The sequence below is a fragment of the Polypterus senegalus genome, chromosome 5 (genome assembly GCF_016835505.1).
Source record: "Polypterus senegalus isolate Bchr_013 chromosome 5, ASM1683550v1, whole genome shotgun sequence".
Taxonomy (NCBI): Eukaryota; Metazoa; Chordata; class Cladistia; order Polypteriformes; family Polypteridae; genus Polypterus; species Polypterus senegalus.
In genome coordinates this window covers 68,395,234-68,418,645 of record NC_053158.1, presented here as the reverse complement: position 1 = coordinate 68,418,645, position 23,412 = coordinate 68,395,234, and the positions used below count along the sequence as shown (strand labels likewise).

The 23,412-nt window shown below is 35.8% G+C and overlaps 1 protein-coding gene across 4 annotated transcripts in view; it reads right to left on the bottom strand.

Moving 5' to 3' along the window:
- Positions 1 to 23,412, bottom strand: part of LOC120530341 (piezo-type mechanosensitive ion channel component 2) — a 559,538-nt gene that overhangs the window by 106,216 nt on the left and 429,910 nt on the right. For all 4 annotated transcript variants that reach the window (XM_039754759.1, XM_039754756.1, XM_039754758.1 and 1 more), the window contains 7 exons: positions 19,038 to 19,222; positions 18,488 to 18,724; positions 16,911 to 17,031; positions 16,264 to 16,451; positions 7,685 to 7,833; positions 4,211 to 4,384; positions 618 to 835 (listed from right to left, as the gene is read on the bottom strand). In XM_039754759.1, the coding sequence (XP_039610693.1) occupies positions 618 to 835; positions 4,211 to 4,384; positions 7,685 to 7,833; positions 16,264 to 16,451; positions 16,911 to 17,031; positions 18,488 to 18,724; positions 19,038 to 19,222 (1,272 nt within the window). The remainder of the gene's footprint in view (positions 1 to 617; positions 836 to 4,210; positions 4,385 to 7,684; positions 7,834 to 16,263; positions 16,452 to 16,910; positions 17,032 to 18,487; positions 18,725 to 19,037; positions 19,223 to 23,412) is intronic.

Genomic DNA, 23,412 nt, shown 5'->3' with positions numbered 1-23,412 from the left:
GATAGTTATTAATTTATGGGCAATCTGTACCACTTCTTGAAGATCACAAAGGCTACAGGTTTGGGTTAAATTGGACCCTTAACCTTGACCTATTTGCCTGATTCAAGCTTTGTTATATCACTTCAAGATTTGAGTTTATTTATTTATTATATAAATATAAAACAGAAAATCTCTTGTTACAGAACTTCTGTGGCTTTTATAACTAACCTCCAAATGAAAGTGGGAGTGGGTCAATTAGGTTTAATTATTTGCTTTGTATATTCTGCCAAGTATATATTCTTACAAAAACTACCAGTTTAAGATTTTAAAAGGCTTTGATTAAAAACCTCCAACCTTGGTGCTTCCATATCCACAGATTAATACAGTTTATTGAAGTTTCTATTCTCAGCTATTTGTTTTGTGGCTTGAAAAAGCTATGATTTTGGGGTTTAACAATGGCAGCCGATTCAGCAATAATGCAATTTTGATTAATTAGAAGCCTTAATGAAGCAGATCTAAAAAATATGTACTTTATGCTATTATGAGTACATTACTATTTTATCACTGTTTAAATCATTCTCCATTTAATGTGGACTCTTGTAAAAATATTACTTTTAAGAATATGGTGGGTAAATTACCTGATGGTTCTTCTGCAATATATTGAGAAACACTTGGTTCTTTTCCTGTACTACTGTGTCTGCTCCCTTCTTTACTCTCCTTCTCTTCCAATATTTTCTCATTTTCTTTGCTTTCCTCCTCCCCTTCATTTGTCTTTTTCTCCTCTGGATCTGTTGTAGTGCTGTTGATTACATTCATCATCGTGATATCTGCCAAGCTCCCATCCTGGTGCACAAGCCTGTGGGCACCAAAACAGTCTCAGATGGTGTTTGTGCTGACTCAATTAAAACTGAGATTGCAGGCAATGCTGTACATAATGAATTTGATGAGTTTTTGTGAACACATAAATGCAACTGAATAATTATTTAATTTTATTTAAAAATAAAAAAGTGCTGAGTTTGCAAGACCATCTATGTTCTTTTTATGTACAATTCTTTCCCAGTCCAGTAATTATTATGAAACTGAATATGGAAACAATGCTTAAACTTGACATTTTCCCCAAGGAGAGAAAATAGTCAGAGTTTAACATCAAGAAGCATGAAATGACAATATATCAATCAAGCATTTCATGTCTCCAATAGACTTACTCATTCTGGCGACTGGGAATTTTTTGCTTGATGCTGCTCAAGAGTAATTGACAGAAAGGGAGAAATCAGAATGAGAAGAGAAAATTCTTACAGTTTTATACCAAAGTTAGCCTGTTAGCATGGTCATAAGATTTCGAACAGTGCAATGCAGATAAAAGAATGACATGAAAAAGGGTACATCCACAGAACAGATGTTCCTATTATTTCTATAGTATCTGTTCAATATACAAAATAGGTCATTTAAACAATATTTAAAACAGACATAAAAACTGTATTTTAGGAAACAGGTCTAATAGATTATTTGTAGTCTCAAGAGCTAAAATTTCAGAATAATCTCAGAAACCTTTTAGGTGGGATATATTCAGTTAGAAAATATGTACTAACCATAAGCTAAAAAGTAAAATAGCATGAAACAAAAATCCGGAGAAACTATACTAATATAACATAATAATAGTGTTTGGTCAAGTACTTCATTAAAATTAAATTGCTTTTCTGGTAATACTCGTCATTTTACAAAGTATACATACTGTAGTTCATAAACCATCATTTCTCTTTTAGCACAGCAAACAAAATATTTCCAAATGTTTTCAAAACAAGTTCAGTGTCTTCTGTGCTTCTTATTCTGTCTATAACATTATAAATGAGCTGTATGTTTGCTTTGTTTTGTGTGTATCCTCCAGTCCTAGGAGCCCCTCAATAAGTAAGTTTCTTTATTTCTACTTTAAAATATGATTCCTTGTAGCACACATTTGGCTAAAGTGCTAAATAAAAATAATATTATAAAATAATTTAAATATACTACACACAAGATACTCTAAATATTATTTGCATCTATCTATCTATCGGATCCCTTATAATTTAATTTTAATTCCAAGAAATAGATTACCATTCAATATGAATTAACATTTGAAATGTATGCTTTCATATTTAACTGAAAGAGAAACTTAAATGATGGATTCAATAAATTAGTGTAAAGAACATATTTATTACATTACTGGTGTAAAGTGTTATTTTAGAATTTTACAAAACAGGTGATAAACTCCAGAGAAAACAAACAAAGCAGCTTGCCTGAGAAGACACATTTAACACTATAAAATATTGACTAGACTATAGCTTAAATAACATTTATTTCAAGTAGGTCATTTGGGTGATGGTTGAAAACTTTGAAACTTCTACAGATGCTAGGTTTTGCTACAGGCGTCATGTCCAGAAGCATTGAGAGATGCATGAGGTTAAAAAGGCAGCATGGAAATCAATAAAGCTAACCATCCCACTGTTTAGAAATCATTCAAAGTGAGAACACTAAAGCTTGTATTTAAACCAAAATGATATGAAAAAATGGGCATAATCAGGTATTTACAGTATACTGCAAGTGAAAAGGTGAAAATGAACAAATACCCACCTATTGACTATGAGATAAACACGACCATTGACTTTGGCATGGCTAAGAAATGCAATGTGGGATGGCATGTCAACAGAAAAATGAGAGACAGAGCATAATGTTAAAGAAAAGTGATACACACAAAAAGCAGTGCAGAAAGGCAGAATGAACAGGCCTGAATGAAAAAGATTTCAAGAAAGAGCAAATGGTAAAGATTTAACCTACACTTCTGGGACAGTACTATAAGGTATAAGGAAGATACTGTACTACCAAACATAACTGTTGTAATATATAGTACTGTTTGTATTTGGCTGATGTCTTTATCAGAGGTGATTAACATTATCAGTATGCAATATAGTTAATGGGATTTTGCAATTAGTGGGTACTAGACCATACACCTTGGGTTTTAGGGTCAAATTCATGATTTTGTATATTGCCTGCCTAATGAATTCACCACAAATTAAGGAATACAACATTAAATATATATTGCACTTTACCAAATATGAGTGGTAAAAGTAGGACTGAATAATTGCTCAGCAGATAGTAAATAAAATGAATTATGGTTCTGTTCATGTTGTCAACAACAATTGGAAGAATTTCAATGAAGTACACTTAGACAAAATCTTTGTCTTATGGTTTTTAAAAATGGATAATCTTCTGTATATTCAGCAATCAGACACTAATTCCTCCTACCAAATGGTTTACAGACAGAAATTAGGGTAGTTACATTTTAATTATTCATTATTAATAGTTTTAAAATAAATGTCATGCTGCATAATTTAAATTTATTTAGGTAACTACAATTGCAGCAATAGAAAATCATCCAATTTTGTTGTAGAAACTCATTTTAGCAGAATTCTTAGGATAATTTTTACTTTTGTCAAAAAACACTGAATTAATCTACATTTGTGCTTCCATCATGTATTTACTTCAGGAAACATTAAAATGCATGATATTACCCTGTTTGATATGATATACATTTTAATAATATCATATGTAAGTACATATCTTTGTTGTTAAATGAACGCTCTAACAGGATGAAGCTTCACATGTTCATATTCCAATACCAACACAATAGTTTTAGTGCCTCCACTATATATAAATGAATTTTCTATAGTTAGTTTAAATGCAGCTTTAAAATTATTCTAAATTCTTTAATTACTTTTAGGACACATTTTGACAATTAAAGACATTTCATTTTTAATTATAAAATAAAGAAAAATACAAAATGTCCACTTTTGCAATCAGTTTATTTTAAAACTGTTAAAGATGTAAATATTATTAAAAAAACCCTGCAATTATACCTCAAAACTGAAAGCTCAATAAAGACTTTTATACAATAAGCTGACTCCCGCATAAACACACATAGAAATCCACTGACATGATAATGAGCTATACTTGCAATTAATGGAGAGAATTACAGAAACTTTAAACAATTATTTAAAATTATTTAAAATGTCATTTCTATTAATTTCACAACATGTTCTTTCATTAATGGTTCTATGACTGTGAAAAAATGAAATATGTTTTTTCTCCTTACGTGGAATCTGTCTAGAAGAAAGTAAAAAACTTTAAAAATTCCTCTAAACTTAAAATGATTATGCATGCATAGGAGATCACTGCCTCATTGTGGCTGTCACGTTACCTGTAAATTGTATTGTCTTGTTTAGCTGCCACGGCTTTAAGATCAGTGAGCTGGAGGAAGCTGTCATGGAAATAGTGCAGGTGCAAAATGCATACAAGAAGGAAAGAAGTAGGGATGAATATCCGAGTAAACAAAGCAGATACAGAAAACTTCTCCAAACCTAAATCTTTTAATCTGTAAAAAAATAAAGATAAACAAAAATATAACACATATATGGCTCTCACAAAACCTTAAGATTTTAATTCAAGATGGCTGGCACATTTTTAAATAAACGTACAAGGCACCTTTTTTGGTGATCATACTCCTGTCATATCTGTCAAATTTACAGATTAACACATTCATTCATAATGCTTGGATTATTACACGTTTTTAATGAATGAATGCATTTTTTTCAAAAAATTGTAACTGTCAAGTGCTTGTGCAGGCTCTTCAAAAGGGTTGCAGTTTGGAATAATTGACAGGGTACATTGCTGTAGATTTCATTAACAAATTCTCTCATTTCTGAAATTCATTAATCTTGCTAGTCATACTGCTAACAGTTCTTGACCTGAAGTTCTTTCTCAGGACTCAGAATGATGTCAGTGCCTAGTCTTATGCAGATTGTGTATTCATGCACTTATAAGTGAGGGAAATCACTAGCTGGGTATTTTGTTGTTACCTGCTCAGCACAGTAAATGGTACAATAGACACATTGATGCAAGCTCTGATACTAATGAATGCTGAGAAAAAACTGCACACATTTATTGCAACACATGGTCCACAAGAGTAGAGTAAGGCAGACTGTTAACCTGCCATGCTGCTAACAAGATATGCCCTTTTCAGTACAGATGGATCACGGTCTTAAAAATATTTTTATACTTAAGGTTTTAACTTGCAAACCTTTCCCTTTTGATTTTTATTAAAACAGAATAAGGCAAAATTCACATGCAAAAGACATTGTATGCAATTAGAAAACAATCTGAGGTTAGTGGTTTAAATGAACATATTTTGAATACTCAGTAAATAGGTAGCTGGATAAGTAGCTGGTTTATTCATTATACTCTACATGCAGACATTTTCCATAATATATTTGATTATTCATTAACTGAAAAGGATTATAAATATTAGGTAACATATCATGGATTTAAAATTACTCTGACATGTAAAATGAAAATATTAAATTTAAACTGTAATGCATACACCTTAACACTAAAACTTTAAAAATGCTGACATAAATTTTGATTTACTACTGCAAATTAAAGGTCTTCTTTTTCACATCATTTTAGCTCCAAAAATTACTTCTACATTAAAAAAATCAGATTATAGAGCATAACATAAAAACTTGCTCTTTTAAAAAGCATTTTAGTTTATTTCCACATGTTTAGTTTTTCCTGTCTTTTATGTTTATTTCTGAATGTTAATGTTTACCGGTTTATTTTAATTTTTAGTTTTTTCACCCACAAAATAATTTTTTGAAAGTATTTTATATTTTTGACATTTGCAGAAATGCTTAAGTCATTAGAATGTAAGGAGGTTTATTATCTTAAGTTTTCAGATATAGAGTTCACTCCATAATGTCTGTGACAAAGACATATTTATCCTTGATTTCTTCCTCTGCTCCAAGGTTTAAAAGAACAAATCAGATAATTCAGATGTGATTAAAGTGCACATTGCAGACTTTCATTTAAGGGTATTTGCATATATTTTGGTCACACCATGTAGAAATGACAACACTTTTTCTAAATGGTCTCCCCTTTTCAGGGCACCATAATGTATGGGACATAGCAATGGTAGGTATATTAGAGCAGTCATTTTAAGTACTTTGTTGCTTATCACTTGCGTGCAATGACTGCTTGAAGTCTGTGATTCATAGATGTCACCAGGTGCTGAGCATCTTCTCTGGTGATGCTCTGCCAAGACTCTCATTCAACCATTTTCAGGTCCCATTTGTTTTCTTTTCAGCATGTGAAACGCATGCTCAGATGGATTTTAATTGGGTGGCTGGCTTGGCCATTCAAGAATTTTCAAGTTTTTAGCTTTGAAAATCTCCTTTGTTGCGTTACCAGTATGTTTGGGATCATTATCTTGTTGTAGGGTGAAGGTATTTTACTGGAACTTGAACAGATAAGATGTTTCTATGCACCTCTATGTACCACTGCCATCAGCTGTTACATTGTCAATGAAGAGAGTATGCCAATACCTGTAGCAGCCATATATGCCCATACCATACCACACCCACCACCATGTTTAATAAATAAGGTGGTATGCTTTGAATTTTGGGCAGTTCCTTTTCATCTCCACACTTTGCACTTGCCACCACTCTCATACAGGTTCACTTTTGTCTTGTCTATCCACAAAAACTTTTCCCAGAATTCTGCAGTCTCTTTCAAGTTTTTTTTTCTCAAAATAATCTGACCATCCTGTTTTTGTGGCTCAATAGTTGTCTGCATCTTGCAGTGGTGCCTCGGTTTTTCTGTTAATGAAGTCTTCTGTGGATAGTAGTATCTGACAAATGTACATCTTCCTCCAGAAGTATGTTTTTAATCTACTGGGCATGCATTTTTTTTTCATTAGTGGGGATTCTACTATCATCAGCAGTGAAGGTCTTCCTTGGTCTACAAGCCCCTTTGCAATTTCTGAGCTCACCAGCGTGTTGTAACTTGTTAATGATATTCCAGACAGCTAATTTAGGTAATCCTAATGTTTTACCAATGTTTCTAATAATTTATTTTTTAGCCTCATAATGGCTTCTTTGATTTTCATTGGCATAGCTCTTGTCCTTATGTTGAACAATGGTAACTACAGACTCCAAAGGATAGAAGAAAGTCTAGGTATCTTATGCCTGTACCAATGAAGCACTGAAACACTCATGAATAAATCACAATCACATGTGAGACAAATAGTCCCATCATTATGGTGCCCTGAATTTGCTGGACCATGTATAAAAAGTGTTGTCATTACTACATGATGTGACTGAAATGCACACAAATACCCTTAAATTGAAGTCTGCAACATGCACTTTAATCATGTCTGACTTGTTTGATTTTTAGTTTTAAACTGTGGAGCAGAGGGGTGTTCTTTGTCTTTGTCCTAAACATTATGGATGGCATTGTAGCTTCCAATGCTACATGTACGACACAGGATATATCATCTAGTATGACTCTGATCCGTTACATACAAAATCACTTTTGTTTATTCTGTGACTAGTTGTCCAAGCTTCCATTTGCATGAAACACTGAGCATCAATACCCGACCCCACCCAATTTTGTAAAGTTGTAAAGTATCCCTCGTCCTTAAGAAATCCATCAGTAAAGCCACATTTTCAAAGATCATAGGCATACTTTTTAAAAAACTTTTCTGAAAGGAAAATGACAACAGAAGGCAAACATTTCTTTTAAATGTGACCCCTCTCTATTTCAAAAAAAATCTTCAATAAGCAAAACAGAGCAAAGTGCCTAAAAACAAAAAGTGTCTTTAAAACAGAAACTCACTTACTTGTCCTCATCCATTCCTGTCATATTCATCCACACTCTTCTGGAAGAATCAAACTGATATGTGTAGACGAGGATTAATACCAGCATGGTGTAAACAACAACAGACATCCAAAAATATTTTAAAATTCTTCTCCACCAGTCATAATGTACCTGACCAAAAAAAAAAAAAAAAAAAAACAAACATATATATATATATACACACATACATATAAAAGACAAAGCCCTCACTGACCCAAATTTCCCATACTCATCCTTTACACTTTACTTGCAAACGATAAGTATGTTTCATTTCGTGCTGTGCCCCGTAACGAACTTTCGAAAATAACATTTCTTTTTGGTGGTTCTCACATTATGCCATAAGGAACTTTCGGAACTGACCTCTCCTTTTGGCGGTTTCACTCCTCATTTCCATTAACAAAAGATTTATTTCATGGGAGAGATGCACAAGGGCCACCCCTGGTCCTCCTTCCTTTTTCTGCACGGTCGCTGTCCGCGTACCTACCACGTAGCTGACTCCCTGCCTATATACATTAACAACATCCTGCACTCATGTGCCTCCTCACTTGTTTCCTTACTTTCCTCAGCTGTTTGTCATGCTCACTGCTCCCTTCTTCTTTACTCCAGAGCTTCAAGTCTGTTATTGTTCACCTTCCTTCATGTCTTTCTGCTGGTAACTCCTGCCTTTTCATTTACTCAACCACTTTAAGCCTGTTATTGTTAGCCTTGCTTCATGTCCCCCTGCTGGCGATTCCTGCCTTTTCGTTTACTCTGTCGCTTCAAGGCTGACATTGTTGGGTTTCCTTACTTCCTCACGTCTCCCCCCTCGTGACTGTTTTACTCCACCGTTTCAAGGCTGTCATTGTTGGGCTTCCTTACTTGCTCACATACGTCTTCCTGGTGCTGACTTCTGCTTTTCATTCCCTGCTCCACCGATTTTCGCCTTCCTTCATACTTTCTTTCTCAATGGGTGCAAGTTTACCCCAAATAACATATCTATTCCGGTGATCATCGTCAATCACAATTTCACTGACACGTACCCAGTGTTTTCTATGCCCCGAGATTGCGCCTGCCTCTTCCATTCTCTCTCTTACTTATTGCATGGCCATATCAGTCTCAGCCTTGCTATCTGCAGAGACACTGTGTACTGAATGACTGGGACAGGTTCAAGGTGTGGACTGATGATGGTATAGGAGACAATAATACTACACAGGATCACTATATGCATAGAAATGCTTAAGCTCTCAACTTATGGTTCTCCATGTGAACTGTTACCTGCCGCGGAATTGTTTCATTGTCGCTTCAAGTGTATAGAAATGGGGAAATATTTTACACCTTTGGACAACTGGGAATGCCTGTTAAACATCTTAGATTCTCAGGTAGCGATTTGGGTAGTGGACACTTCGATGTTTATGAATGTTTCAACTATGACAACGTGGGCACAAAGTTATCAATGACACCTGTTGTCTCTTTACAATGGTTGACAAACGCAGAATGTAACTTGAACACAAAACGTCCTCCAAATACGAACCTGATTGAAAGAAATAATGATAATGAAATCCTTGATGACAGCAACACTCATAACAGTGACAAAACAATTACATTGACAATCATGTTACGTTATTTTTAAAATGTTTCCTTTTCTTTTTCATAACTTCTTTAACACACTACTTCTCCACTGCGAAGCGTGGGTATTTTGCTAGTAGATAGATAGATAGATAGATAGATAGATAGATAGATAGATAGATAGATAGATAGATAGATAGATTACACTTCGTCTCCAAGTGAACAGAGATGCCCTGAGAGCACTATCCTATTAATAGTTTAATCTAAGTAGGACTGTTACAAAATGTTCACACTTTTCTTCTTTATAACATGCAAACAAAACATTACTGTATATTTTATGCAATTTGTTTTATGGATTCACAGAAGAATATGCAACACTGCATCCATAATATTTTAACTGTTTTTATTGTTTAACATAATATGCAGATCAGTTTGGTACTCATTGACTATGTTTACATTGTTATTGTAATGGCCAGTTGGACTCCTCTTTAAATACAGAAAGAACATTATACTATCATTTTAGACATAGCTTAAAATATTAACATTGTTTAGGGACCAGTTTTTCAAAAGCCATATACTGGTGAGAGCAACTAATTTTCCTAAAAAGGATGATGCACACAATCAAGCAAGAGAATTGGTGTGTCTTCTTAATCACCCAAGATTTTGTAAGATTGAATCTACAGTGCATCTGGAAGGTATTTACAGTGCATCACTTTTTCCACATTTTGTTATATTACAGCCTTATTCCAAAATGGATTAAATTCATTTTTTTCCTCAGAATTCTACACACAACACCCCATAATGACAACGTGAAAAAAGTTTACTTGAAGTTTTTGCAAATTTATTAAAAATAAAAAACATCCCCACAGCATGATGCTGCCACCACCATTCTTCACTGTAGGGATGGTATTGGCCTGGTTATGAGCGGTGCCTGGTTCCCTCCAAACGTGACGCCTGGCATTCACACCAAAGAGTTCAATCTTTGTCTCATCAGACCAGAGAATTTTGTTTCTCATGGTCTGAGAGTCCTTCAGGTGCCTTTTGGCAAACTCCAGGTGGGCTGCCATGTGCCTTTTATTAAGAAGTGGCTTGCGTCTGGCAACTGTACCATACAGGCCTGATTGGTAGATTGCTGCAGAGATGGTTGTCCTTCTGGAAGATTCTCCTCTCTCCACAGAGGACCTCTGGAGCTCTGACAGAGTGACCATCGGGTTTGTGGTCACCTCCCTGACTAAGGCCCTTCTCCCCCGATCGTTCAGTTTAGGTGGCCGGCCAGATCTAGCAAGAGTCCTGGTGGTTTCGAACTTCTTCCACTTACGGATGATGGAGGCCACTGTGCTCATTGGGACCTTCAAAGCAGCAGAAATTTTTCTGTAACCATCCCCAGGTTTGTGCCTCGAGACAATCCTGTCTCGGAGGTCTACAGACAATTCCTTTGACTTCATGCTTGGTTTGTGCTCTGACATGAACTGTCAACTGTGGGACCTTATATACACAGGTGTGTGCCTTTCCAAATCATGTCCAATCAACTGAATTTACCACAAGTGGACTCCAATTAAGCTACAGAAACATCTCAAGGATGATCAGGGGAAATAGGATGCAACTGAGCTCAATTTTGAGCTTCATGGCAAAGGCTGTGAATACTTATGTACATGTGCTTTCTCAGTTTTTTTTATTTTTAATAAATTTGCAAAACTCTCAAGTAAACTTTTTTCACGTTGTCATAATGGGGTGTTGTGTGTAGAATTCTGAAGAAAAAAATGAATTTAATCCATTTTGGAATAAGGCTGCAACATAACAAAATGTGGAAAAAGTGATGCGCTGTGAATACTTTCCGGATGCACTGTATATAGCTGTCATTCAGATGTAAAACTGTCACTTTACTACAGGCTTTACTACATATTTGTAAGATTTGAAATGATTATCAAATGAGTCAAAGACATACTACAGAAGTGAATGAAGGACGAAAAACTACTGAAAATACATACAGTATTTCATAGTAAGTGAGGGGGAAATAGTTCAACACATTGTTTACAAAAGCATGAAATTTACACTACAGCCTTCCTTTAAAAGGCAAACAAGACAGAGTGTCCCCTGACCACAGAAGTGCAAGTCATGGTTGCTCTAAAATGTCTTGTTGGTGTTTTTTTCTGAATGTTTTTGTATAAGCACCAGGAATGTGTATTTACCTGGTAACCATAGTGTGTGATTACATTTTACCTATAAACTGTTAATTTGAATAAAGTATGCAATTATTGCAAATTTGTAAGTTTAATATATGAATGTTATTTAGAAATGGTGCTTTCATTATTGTGACTGGCTGAGGGACATGGGAGGATAGAGACAATGAAGAAGAACATTATTGTGCCTGTAAAAATCTTCAACCTCCAACACCTTACAACAGTACTATAGTGCTGTGTAGTTATTCTGAACCTGACAATTGCTTTATGTGGGTTTTCAAATAGGATAGATATTGCTGAGAGCACACATTTGATTAAAACTCCCATCAAATATTTATAAAACTATGCTTGCAGAAAATGATGTCCTTCCATAAATGAGCAAATTACTTGTGATAGGAAGCTCGTTATAAGAAACACTGTGATCAAGGGCCAGGAACTAAACAAAAAGTGACAATATGGGTGAACAGCAATGCTAAGTGTCTGGCAGAAGAAGGTGAATTTTGCAGTGGGTGAATGCATGTATCACCTATTTCTCTACTTGTTGACACCACCGATACACCCATTTTACTTGGTAGAAGACAGATGCAAAAGTCTGGTTGGTTTGTAAAAAGGTTGCTTCAGGGCTTTCCATCTGTCAGGTGGTGCCCTACACAATTATCTGAAAACATATGTGACAGCATTGCCGTAGACCAGTATTTTTTTGCCTGATGTGCTGCCGTCAGTCTGCCTCTATCAGTTGTAGTCATTTATACCCACTATTGCCATCTGTTTGACGATACTTCAAGAACTTTACCACTCATTAGGGGGTTATTTTTGGACATTTATACCTCTGTAAAAAGAAATGGATATTGCAAATTTCCTGCACAGTTGCATTTGTGACGCTTTCCTTTTCCCAGACCATAATTTATTTAGAAGCTTTTAATAATGTCTTCCAAGTGAAAACAGTTTAATCCTGCAGTGTCTTATGGAGGAACAGTTCACACAAAATTAAATGAATAAACAAACAAACAAATAAATAAATAAAGATGCAAATAAGCAAATGCATTGTGATATGTGACTATTTAATGATAAATATATGTGAGCATAAATAATGAAATGTGTCATGAAACGTTTTTTGCTGCTTATTTACATTATTTATGTATTTAATTAATGCTTCATGTATGTATTTCAGTGACACCACACACAACATTAAATATATTTTCCTGAACACTTTTAAATGAAAACTGTTATTTTCACCCATTACATTTGACAGGGCTATAGCAAATGATATGTTTTGATTGGTTATCTATGGTACAGTAGATGTAAATCTTTGGTTATTAAGTTCCACATTTACAGCAGATACTTCAGGTGCAGACCTCTGAAGATATATTTAGAGCTTTTTCAATTAAAGTAGTCACATTTTGCAGTAATTCTGGGCATCTTTTTCTATCACTCATATCTGGCATGGATGTGCATTCCACACAGTCACATACACTTTGAATATGCACTTCACAGACAATTCTCCAATAAAGAAAACATGACTCCCTGAAGCCCACTCTCTCATGACAGTTAAAATGATTTTTAAATCATGAATTTTTCAAACCATATTTTATGTTGCATATGGTGTCACTGAAATAAATAAATGAAAATATAATTATATAAATACATAAATAAATAAACAACAAAAATGTACTTCATGAAACATTTAATGATTTATGCTCACATATAACTTATTGTTTATTAACTGTCACATTACACAATGCATTTTCTTTCTTTCTTTCTTTAACTTTGTCCAAAATATTTCTCCATGAACCTCTATAGTCTTATCTTTTTCATGCCATTTGCTTTTAGACGTTGTGTTTTAATTTTCTCATATATTTTTAGCATACTTCACATATAACAGTATTTTCTGTTTTTCTATTTTGAACATTTTAAATGCCATTATCATTGTATTGTATAATTTACATTGCTTTATGTCCCTTTGTTAAATAACCACTTTCCTCAAAGCTGTAGGTTGTTCACACCTCGTAGAGAGACATTTTTTCAGGCATGGCTTTATTTCACTGGCGTAAGGTTCTCTCTTTTCATTTGTCTTTTCACAAACCATCGAGGAACAGACAAAAGATTAGAAAAACCAGTGAGATGAGTATGAGTGAAACTTACACCATTTGTTATTGAGAAATCAGTCCTTATTATTCAGAGGTTTTCTCCAAATTGTTTCATATAAATGTACAGATAATAATTAATCTGAAGTTTGATTCTATGTCAAGGATTTCTTAAAAAATAAAATATGTATTTGAAAAAAAATTACAAAGAAATACATTTTTAGTGGGTAGAATTCAGTATTTTCTGACAAAATGAAATCTACGCTAAAATTTCAGCAATGTAAATTAGAAAGAAATTGTTACTGGTTAAAATTCTGTATTTTCTATCAAGATGAAATCTACGCTTTAGTTATTAGCTAATGCAAATTAGAAAAACAACTGTCAGATCAATATGTGGACAACAATACAAATTTTCATACCGGATCAGTCGAGCACCAGGTTAACAACGACCGTCACCAGTACTGTTAGCCAACAGGGTGCTGGCGGGAATTGGGATACTGTTGGCTGAAGAAGAAGAAGGAGAAGAATAGGGGGAGACGTGTCCAGAGGCAGGAGGAAAGGAGGAAAGTAAAGAGAGTGGAACTGAGGGTAGGCACTTTGAATGTTGGCAGTATGACTGGTAAGGGGAAAGAGTTAGCAGATAAGATGGAGAGAAGGAAGGTTGATATATTGTGAGGGCAAGAGACTAAATGGAAGGGGAGTAAGGCCAGGTGGATTGGAGATGGATTCAAATTGTTCTATCATGGTGTGGATGGGAGGAGAAATGCAGCAGGGGTTATTCTGAAGGAACAGTATGTCAAGAGTGTTTTGGAGGTGAAACAAGTGTCAGGCAGAGTAATGATTATGAAGCTGTAAAATGGAGGTGTGATGATGAATGTTGTTAGTGGATATGCACTGCAAGTTGGGTGAGCAATGGGCAAGAAAGAAGATTTTTGGAATGAGTTGGATGAAGTAATGAACAGTGTACCCAAGGGACAGAAAGTGGTGATTGGAGCTGATTTCAATGGGTATGTTGGTGAAGGGAACGGTGGAGACAAGGAGGTGATGGGTAGGTATGGTGTCAAGGAGAGGAATGAAGAAGGTCAGAGGACAGTGGATTTTGCCAAAAGGATGGACATGGCTGTGGTGAATACGTATTTTAAGAAGATGGAGGAACATAGGGTTACGTACAAAAGTGTAGGAAAATGCACACAGGTAGATTACATCCTATGCAGAAGAGTTGATCTGAAGGAGATTGAAGACTGCAAAGTGGTGGCAGGGGAAAGTGTAATTAAACAGCATAGGATGGTGGTCTATAGGATGACACTGGAGATCAAGAAGAGGAACAGAGTGAGGGCAGAGCCAAGGATCTAATGGTGGAAGTTGAAAAAGGAAGTCTGCAAGGTTGAGTTTAGGGAGGAGGTAAGACAGGCACTGGGTGGCGGTGAAGAGCTACTAGGCAGCTGGGAAACTACAGCAGCTGCAGTAAGAGTGACAGCAAGAAGGGTGCTTGGCGTGACATCTGGAAAGATGAAGGAGGAAAAGGAAACCTGGTGGTGGAATGAGGAAATATAGGAGAGTATACAGAGGAAGATAATGGCAAAGAAGAAGTGGGATAGTCAGAGAGATACAGAAAGTAGACAAGAGTACAAGAAGATAAGGCGCAAGGTGAAGAGAGAGTCGGCGAAGGCTAATGAAAAGGCATATGATGAGTTGTATGAGAGGTTGGACACTAAGGAGGGAGAAAAGCACCTGTACCAATTGGCTAGACAGAGGGACCGAGCTGGGTAAGATGTGCAGCAGGTTAGGGTGATAAAGGATAAAGATGGAAACATACTCACAAGTGAGGAGAGTGTGTTGTGTAGATGGAAAGAGTACTTTGAGAGGCTGATAAATGAAGAGAACGAGAGAGAGAAGAGGTTGGAAGATGTGGAGATAGTGAATCAGGAAGTGCAACGGATTAGCAAGGAGGAAGTAAGGACAGCTATGAAGAGGATGAAAAATGGAAAGGCTATTGGTCCAGATGACATACCTGTGGAAGCATGGAGGTGTCTAGGAGAGATGGCAGTGGAGTTTTTAACCAGATTGTTTAATGGAATCTTGGAAAGTGAGAGGATGATTGAGGAGTGGAGTCGATATTTAAGAATAAGGGGGATTTGCAGGACTTTAGTAACTACAGGGGAATAAAATTGATGAGCCACAGCATGAAGTTATGCGAAAGAGTAGTGGAAGCTAGGTTAAGAAGTGAGGTGATGACTAGTGAGGACCAGTATGGTTTCATGCCAAGAAAGAGCACCACAGATGCTGAGGTGGCACTGACCAGAAAGCAGGAAACAGAGCTGGAGGTGACAGAGTTAAAGATGCTAAGATTTGCACTGGGTGTGACGAGGATGGATAGGATTAGAAATGAGTACATTAGACGGTCAGCTCAAGTTGGACGGTTGGGAGACAAAGTCAGAGAGGCGAGATTGCACTGGTTTAGTCATGTGCAGAGGAGAGATGCTGGGTATATTGGGAAAAGGATGTTAAAGATAGAGCTGCCTGGCAAGAGGAAGGCCTAAGTGAAGGTTTATGGATGTGGTGAGAGAGGACATGCAGGTGATGGGTGAAACAGAACAAGATGCAGAGGACAGAAAGATATGAAAGAAGATGATCCGCTGTGGCAACCCCTAACGGGAGCAGCCAAAAGAAGAAGAAGATTCTGAAAAATATGTAATCTGACAGTGCTGGAATTTATTAGGAATTACAAGATACTGCTACATATTAAACTTTACCTGGTACAAAGCCACGCAGAAGAGGAAGAGCATCATGTAAATTATTTTATACATGACAATTTTTCCTTCAAAGCTGACGAAGAAGAACATTCCTCCACAAAGATAGATCCAGTACTTGACGAGCATTCCCATGACCATATTTCCTAACACTTCCATCACTTCATTTCCATGTTTTTCTTCTTTCTCTTCTACAAAACATACATAGGCAAAAAATATCAGAACACATCTGAGAGGTACTGAACATGAAAATAAATTATTGTCAGTGATTAATAAAATGAAGTATACATTTATTGAACATTTTTTTCATTGAAGATTGCATATCACAAACATAACTGCAAGTAGCAAGACTTATTTAATAAATGTTTACCTAATCTATTCAGAAATCTTCTAGTTATAGCATGAAGTTGCTATTATTGTTTTTCCATTTACAGGATAATGCAAAAAAGAATAAATATTATTTCACCAGATTAGAGAGACTCTCTCATATGTCTTACACATGGCCGACATAAAAATCTGATATGAACTTTTTCCTAAACAGTTGTTTTTATTATACCACTCTTTATGGAAGCATAGATTTATTACACAGCAATAAAAGTTACCACTTGTTACTATATACTGTAAATGTATTATGTGCAGAAAAAGTGTACCTTTTACTTCCTTATCAACTTTGATTCCTGATAACTCTGCTTCTTCCTCAGCTTCTTGTCTTTCTTTTCTTTCCATAAGATATTGTCGCAGTAGCAGCCAAAAGGTCAAGGCATATAAGACCTATAATGAAGACATCACATCAAACCTTGTTATACTTGTTTCATTCATATTCTATCGACATTTTTTGTGCTCATTAATATAGTGGCTATGCATTTGATTACGTCTATTAAAAAATGTAAAAAAACAAAGTGATACTATATTATATAATTTATAACATAATTTTTTTAATACTGCGTTTCAGTTTTTTCTTTCATTTGTTAATTCATTTTTAAATGCTCTGAACTTCTTTGCAGTAATGAGCATACAAAATATCTCAGAAAGTAATACTGTTTAATTTTAGGACATTTTACAATCAAGCCTGGTCAGGATGTGGACTCCTGTCTATTTCAGACTGTTCAGGACAGAAAGTGTGTTTTCAGATGCCCTTGATTAATAATGGAAGGAGTCCCACAAAAAGATTGTTTGGGAACATACACATAAGGAAAGGACAATGGGGGACATTATGTAAAAGTATAGGATTCCCCTAGTCCACTAGCTGACACCATATTGGACAGTCCTCTGAGGGGCTGCCTGGTCCTTTAAGGATGAATTATGGTGCAGGACTGCAGGGACACCTGAAGCCACAAGATGGAGTTTTAAAAGGGTGGCCCCAGATAAATTCTGACCTTGCAAGATTTTTAAAACAATTTATGATTTTAGTACAGTTAAGCTTGAAATTGGGGAGATGCCAAAGGTGGCAAAAAAGTTGTTGTAAAGAGTGCTCATGCTTGGACTAGGCAAACCATCTGTACATCAAGGAAGAATCTGTTTAAGAAGATCCATTGGGAATTGGTTATTGTGTTTATTTTATTTACTCCTTATTTTAATTGTTGTTTACAAGCTTTATTATGTTTAACAAAGCCAGCCTTTTGGTATTTTTGGGTTTCCTTGGTCCTTTTTAGGTTCATTGACAACTCTTAAGCACTTCCTACTGCCACAACAACTATAGAAACACACTCAGACTAGGTTAATTTAACTTTTGCCAGTTACTTTTACAGTGTATCTCTGAACTGTGTCAATAAGGTGAGAACATGCAAACTCTGTAATGAATTCTAATGCTTAATTCAACTGGACTATAAGTACAGTAATCAAATTAGTATAGTGGATCCTATCTATTACTTTACTCCAAACAAACATTCATATATGCATGGAATAAATTACCAAGAAGTGTGGTAGAGTGTAAAGCTTGATTGTTATTTTGGTGAGTCTAGGAGAATAAGATTGGCAAGCTTGTCGTTTGGAGTGGCCTGTTACTGTCATAGTTGTTCTCATTTTCTCACTAAGGAATGATCCCGCTGTGACACAATACTGTTTTTATGTTTTAATTTATTATTCTATTTTCAGTATTATGTAATTAAATACAGTATATCTGGCTTCTCAGAAGTATATGTATTTTTTTTTTATTTAGCAAACACATGAACTTTTGGGAACACAAAAACACAGTGATATTTGTACATGTATGAGCTCAAATGGTTACCTTTGATCCCAGTTCCTGAAAAGGTACACCTTTTCTGACCAGAATTCCAGGTACTTCTTGCAGTTCTGGCAGGTCTATGCTCCATATATACTGGAGCACCAACAGAAGATTTCCATAAAAGACCATGAATGGAGATGTGAGCATAGCGTATTTTCGTCTATCTCTGACCATCCAAAGTGTGCAGGACCAAATTAGCATAACAAAAGTAAGCCAGCTGTGATAGGTTATACTCCATGCCTGTCAGCAAAAAATAGAACATAACATATACGAACCAAGATTTCAAAATACCCAAAGTGATCTGAAATGTGCACTGTATATACAGATCATCTGTCCTCTTAGATACTTTACATCATATGTTTTTCAATCTATCTATCTATCTATCTATCTATCTATCTATCTATCTATCTATCTATCTATCTATCTATCTATCTATCTATCTATCTATCTATCTATATTAGTTTCATTTACAAGAAAGGAAAAAAGTTAATGGAATACAAAACAGAGGACCACAATACAAACATGGAGATCCACATAATGTTCTATTGCTTACCATCATAGCAATTAAAGCACAGATGTAGCTCTGCTTCATAATAAATCTAAAAATGGTGACTAAAACATGAATTTTAGGATTTTCTGTTATGATTGCTGGATCAGTTTCCTCCTCCTCTTCTTCCTCTTCTTCTTCCTGTTCATCATATGCCTCATTGTCTTCACAATCTCCATTTAGTTTTTTTTCTGTGGTACAAGAAAATGTAAATTGACTTTTGGTAAATATTAACCACATGATGAACTAAGCATTTTATTACATGAATATTTCAAAAGTACTTATCCTAAGCAATTACAAGACTAAAAATAATTACAAAACTTGTAAGAAAACAAGCTAGCCTTATTTGTTATAATACATTATTCAATATCAAAGGTCATTAAGCTAAAAGAAGAACTATTTATTGTCCAGAGGGTCTAGATTTAAAACATAGAAAGCACTACCCTTCTTACTTCTTTCATGTATTGTTAATATTCACATACTCATGGATTACTAAGACTGTGTAAAATTAAGAAATACATGTCACTCTGTCATTATAGAAATATATCTGATTTAATATCCAATACTTGCAAAATGTGTCAAATTTGAGAAATTTCAAATTGTCTGCTGTGTTGCAGAAAGTGGCTGTCATAAGTGCACCAGCTGATCATGTGCATAGCACACTCTCACAAAACCAGCTGTTTTAGGCTATGAAGAAAATCTGTACACTGTAATAAAAATGCATATACAGAAATTAAAGAAAAACTTTAAATGGAACTTGTTTTGCTTTACTTTAGCAAAAATATCTGCCAATGGGGTGAGAAAAGTTTACTTGACAAGATTTCTTAAAGTAAGCTAAAAATCGTTAATACAAATTTTTTGATAAGTCAATAATTCTTACAATAAGAAAAACAAGATATAATGTCATAATATAAAAACTTTTCACTTGCTTAGATTTCATTTCTTGCAGTGTATGAACTCATAAATAAAGAGCCATGACAAACAGATAATAAATTATGTTTTATTAAAAGCCATTCATCCGAAAGAAGTGCAAAACACAATGCAGTCAAGCATGCTGAAACATATCCAAAATGTGTGAAAAAGTGTCAAACCTGAAAAAGACAAAAAGATGAAAATCAAAAAAAAAAAAAAAAGACTACCATATAAAGCTTTTTGCAGAGACATAAGCACAATGCTCTTGCAAGGAACCTAACACATTAGTCTTGTCTGCTTAAAGTACCATCAAATACTGATATGAGGAACTGGAGCCAGAGAAAGACAAAAGGAGTGGCTAGGGATGGTGTACCATCCAAGTCCTAACAGGAAAAAGATTTCATTTATAAATATTAACTGTTATTGAACATGGTACGTGCTACATCAAACCTAAGCTTATATGCTTGGACAAAAGCTTCCTTTTGAAAAGTTACTAAAAAATGTATCACTGTACAAATACGGTAACAATTACTCCATTTACCCTTGCACCCTATCCAAGACTTAGTTCTGCCTTTTGCCAAATATGTCCAGGATAGACAACAGCCACGATGACCCTGAATTGGATGGTGTATGTGTGAGAATGTTTTGCTATTTATTTATTTAGATTTGCCTTTTCTAAATACTGCCACAGGATGAAAAACGTGGCAAGCACTAGGGTGACTGAAATGGACAAGAACCTGAAACCTAAGCCAGGACACAAACAGGGTTCACAACCAGAAAATCTAATCAACTGTGTTTCAGAACCCAAAATGTAAACCAAAAATCACAGTTTCAAGTAATAAGGTAGAAGTCAGTAATAGTGTTTATTCCAATAATTGCACACTGTCGGCTTTTGTAAAAAGGATCTGCAAACTTGGACAAATAAAAATACAGGACCCCAACTTAAATATTGTCACAAATATGACATTATTTGGTTTGACAGGGCTATCCCCCCTCGCAATGAGCTGGCACTTTCTTGAAATAAGTACCCAAAATGGAAAACATGGTGAAAACATTCTATAACAAGTGCAAAATCAAAATGAAAGTAAAGAACAAAAGCTCTTTGTGCATCATAACCTCCAAAAATTAATACATACAAAAGAAACTTGTATTTAACACTAGAATCCCTGAAGCCTACAAAAAAAAAATTGTAATCCAGGCCACCTTAAATTCCTTTGTAACTCTTCAAGTAGCGATTTTTATTTTGCAAATGTGTCGATCAGCACAAACAGCAAACAGCTTGCTATCCCATCCCACAGGTTCACAGGTCACAGGTTCAATTCCAGGCACTTCCTACATTTCCTGCTTTGAATAGCGAGCTGCTCTTATTTTTACTATTATAGAACAAAAACATGCATTTGAATTGAGTCTGTGAGCAGCCGGTGTAAATTTATGGTACTTGTAAAGGTTAGTGGTTTTTTTTTTCAGTTTTATTCTCTCAATCACGTTCATACTCCCCCCGATCTGAGACTGTTGTTTTCAAATAAAGACATGCTATAACAGAGGTGAACTCAGATGAGGATGTGGGTTCTATATCAGAGAAAGAGAACGGAAGCCCTCCCTGCAAGAAACATCCACTCACACATAAGAACAATGCAGCTGCACCAGGCGTAAAGGCAAAAGATGTCATCGTTTGGATACGGCAAGATGTTGGGCATCATCCTGCCAGTCAATCTGACACACGCATGTCCTTCAACGAAACAGCAGGGCATACTGAGCTCGCCAAGGTATCATGCAAAGTTCTGTTTGTGATTATGCTTCTTGATGGTCTTTATATGAAAAATATTTACATGTTACTTACATAAATGCCACATCAAATGTTGTTTACCTGTATTTATCTACTTACCTTCCTACAGCGTAAAGTCACAAGTAGACTGCAGAACTTCCTGTGTTTGATTGACATAGGCATGCTGACAAAGTGCACATGCAATGCCACTCCTTATTTAGGAAAAGATCAGTTTCGAAAAGTGTGACAGCAGCTTCCACCTGCAGCTCTAGACACTCCAGTATGCAAGCAAATCTCCATGCTAGGGTTTAGATCTTGCAGTGCCATGCTGACGGTGCACATGCCCAAAAAAAGAAGTCTGACTGCATTCTTGGTACCATTGCTTGCATACTGAAGTGTCAGCCAGGCATCTGAAGTGTCAACTTGTTGGCACCCATCAATCATGGAGCAAAAATAGAAAATAAAACTTTCCCTTATTGAGGCATCATTTACTGTGGTTGAAGCATACACTAAGACAACAGATAAGGCACTTGGATAGTGTCTTAATGCGAGTCTCATAATAAGCTCATTGAAGGGAATGATATCGGACACCATCAGAAGGATCCAATCTGCCACAATAACAGTTACTCCCTGAGTATGACAGCCATCAGAGTGACCAGACCAATATAAGGTATACTCACCTACAGAAGAGATCTGGCCAGTCTCTGGTCTGTGTATCTCAGAGAGTGCCGCAACTGAAATGGGGAGTTTATGAAGCTCCACTAACAGCAGAGGAAGATAGTCATCATGCTGGAGAGATAGGATGTTCCATGCACCTTTCCTGATGGGCTACTTCAGATTAGGACCCGAGTGCTGCCGTGCAATAGGCAACATCTCAAAACCACACCAGTTCCAATTCCCAATAGGCCTGACTCCATTGGCTCTCTGGTGGTTCCAGCTCTTCTATGGATGAAACTCCCAAAGGCTTTCTACTATCCCCTTCATAGTGTGAGCAGCCTTTCTGTGGGTGGCTGCAGCAGAGCTACTCCTGCAGAGAGCAGAAAGGAGTCCTGTCTGCTGTTTAGGACCTGCGTGAAGTTTTTACAATGGGTGGAGTGCCAATCCTGCCACCAACCTCAAAATTTTTCTCCCTGCACATTGGAGGACTGCTTGCAGGGCAGATGTAGTTTAACATCATACCCAGTATGACAGTTATGACTAACCATAACTAATTAATGTTGAAGTGCTAAAAAGGATATAGGGTTTCTCACTCTTATTTCACTATTACATCACATTACATAGACATGGAAAATCCTTTTATTAGCATTCTAAATAGAATTTGTTTCATCTATAGATGTATAAAAGTCAACGTATGTGTGTATGTATGTATGTTCCAACATCACTTCCAAACGGCTGGAGCAATTTTCATTAAAACTTGGTACACAGGGTTTTTCATTGGTCGACTAAAAATACTGTGAAATCAACCCTAACCCACCCCCTTCTGGGTAGGGTGGGGGATGAACTTATGGTCTTGTATGCATGTTATCATCCAGTTGACACTTGGAATGACTACTAGAGGGCGAACTGGAGGTGACTGTCAGCATTCTTTATGTTTGAGCACCATCATGCCCCTGTTGCTTTTGAAATTAAATAGAGTTGGCCAGTTCCGAGCATCAACTAGATGATAACACACATATAAGACCGCAAGACAAGCACATTAGTGAG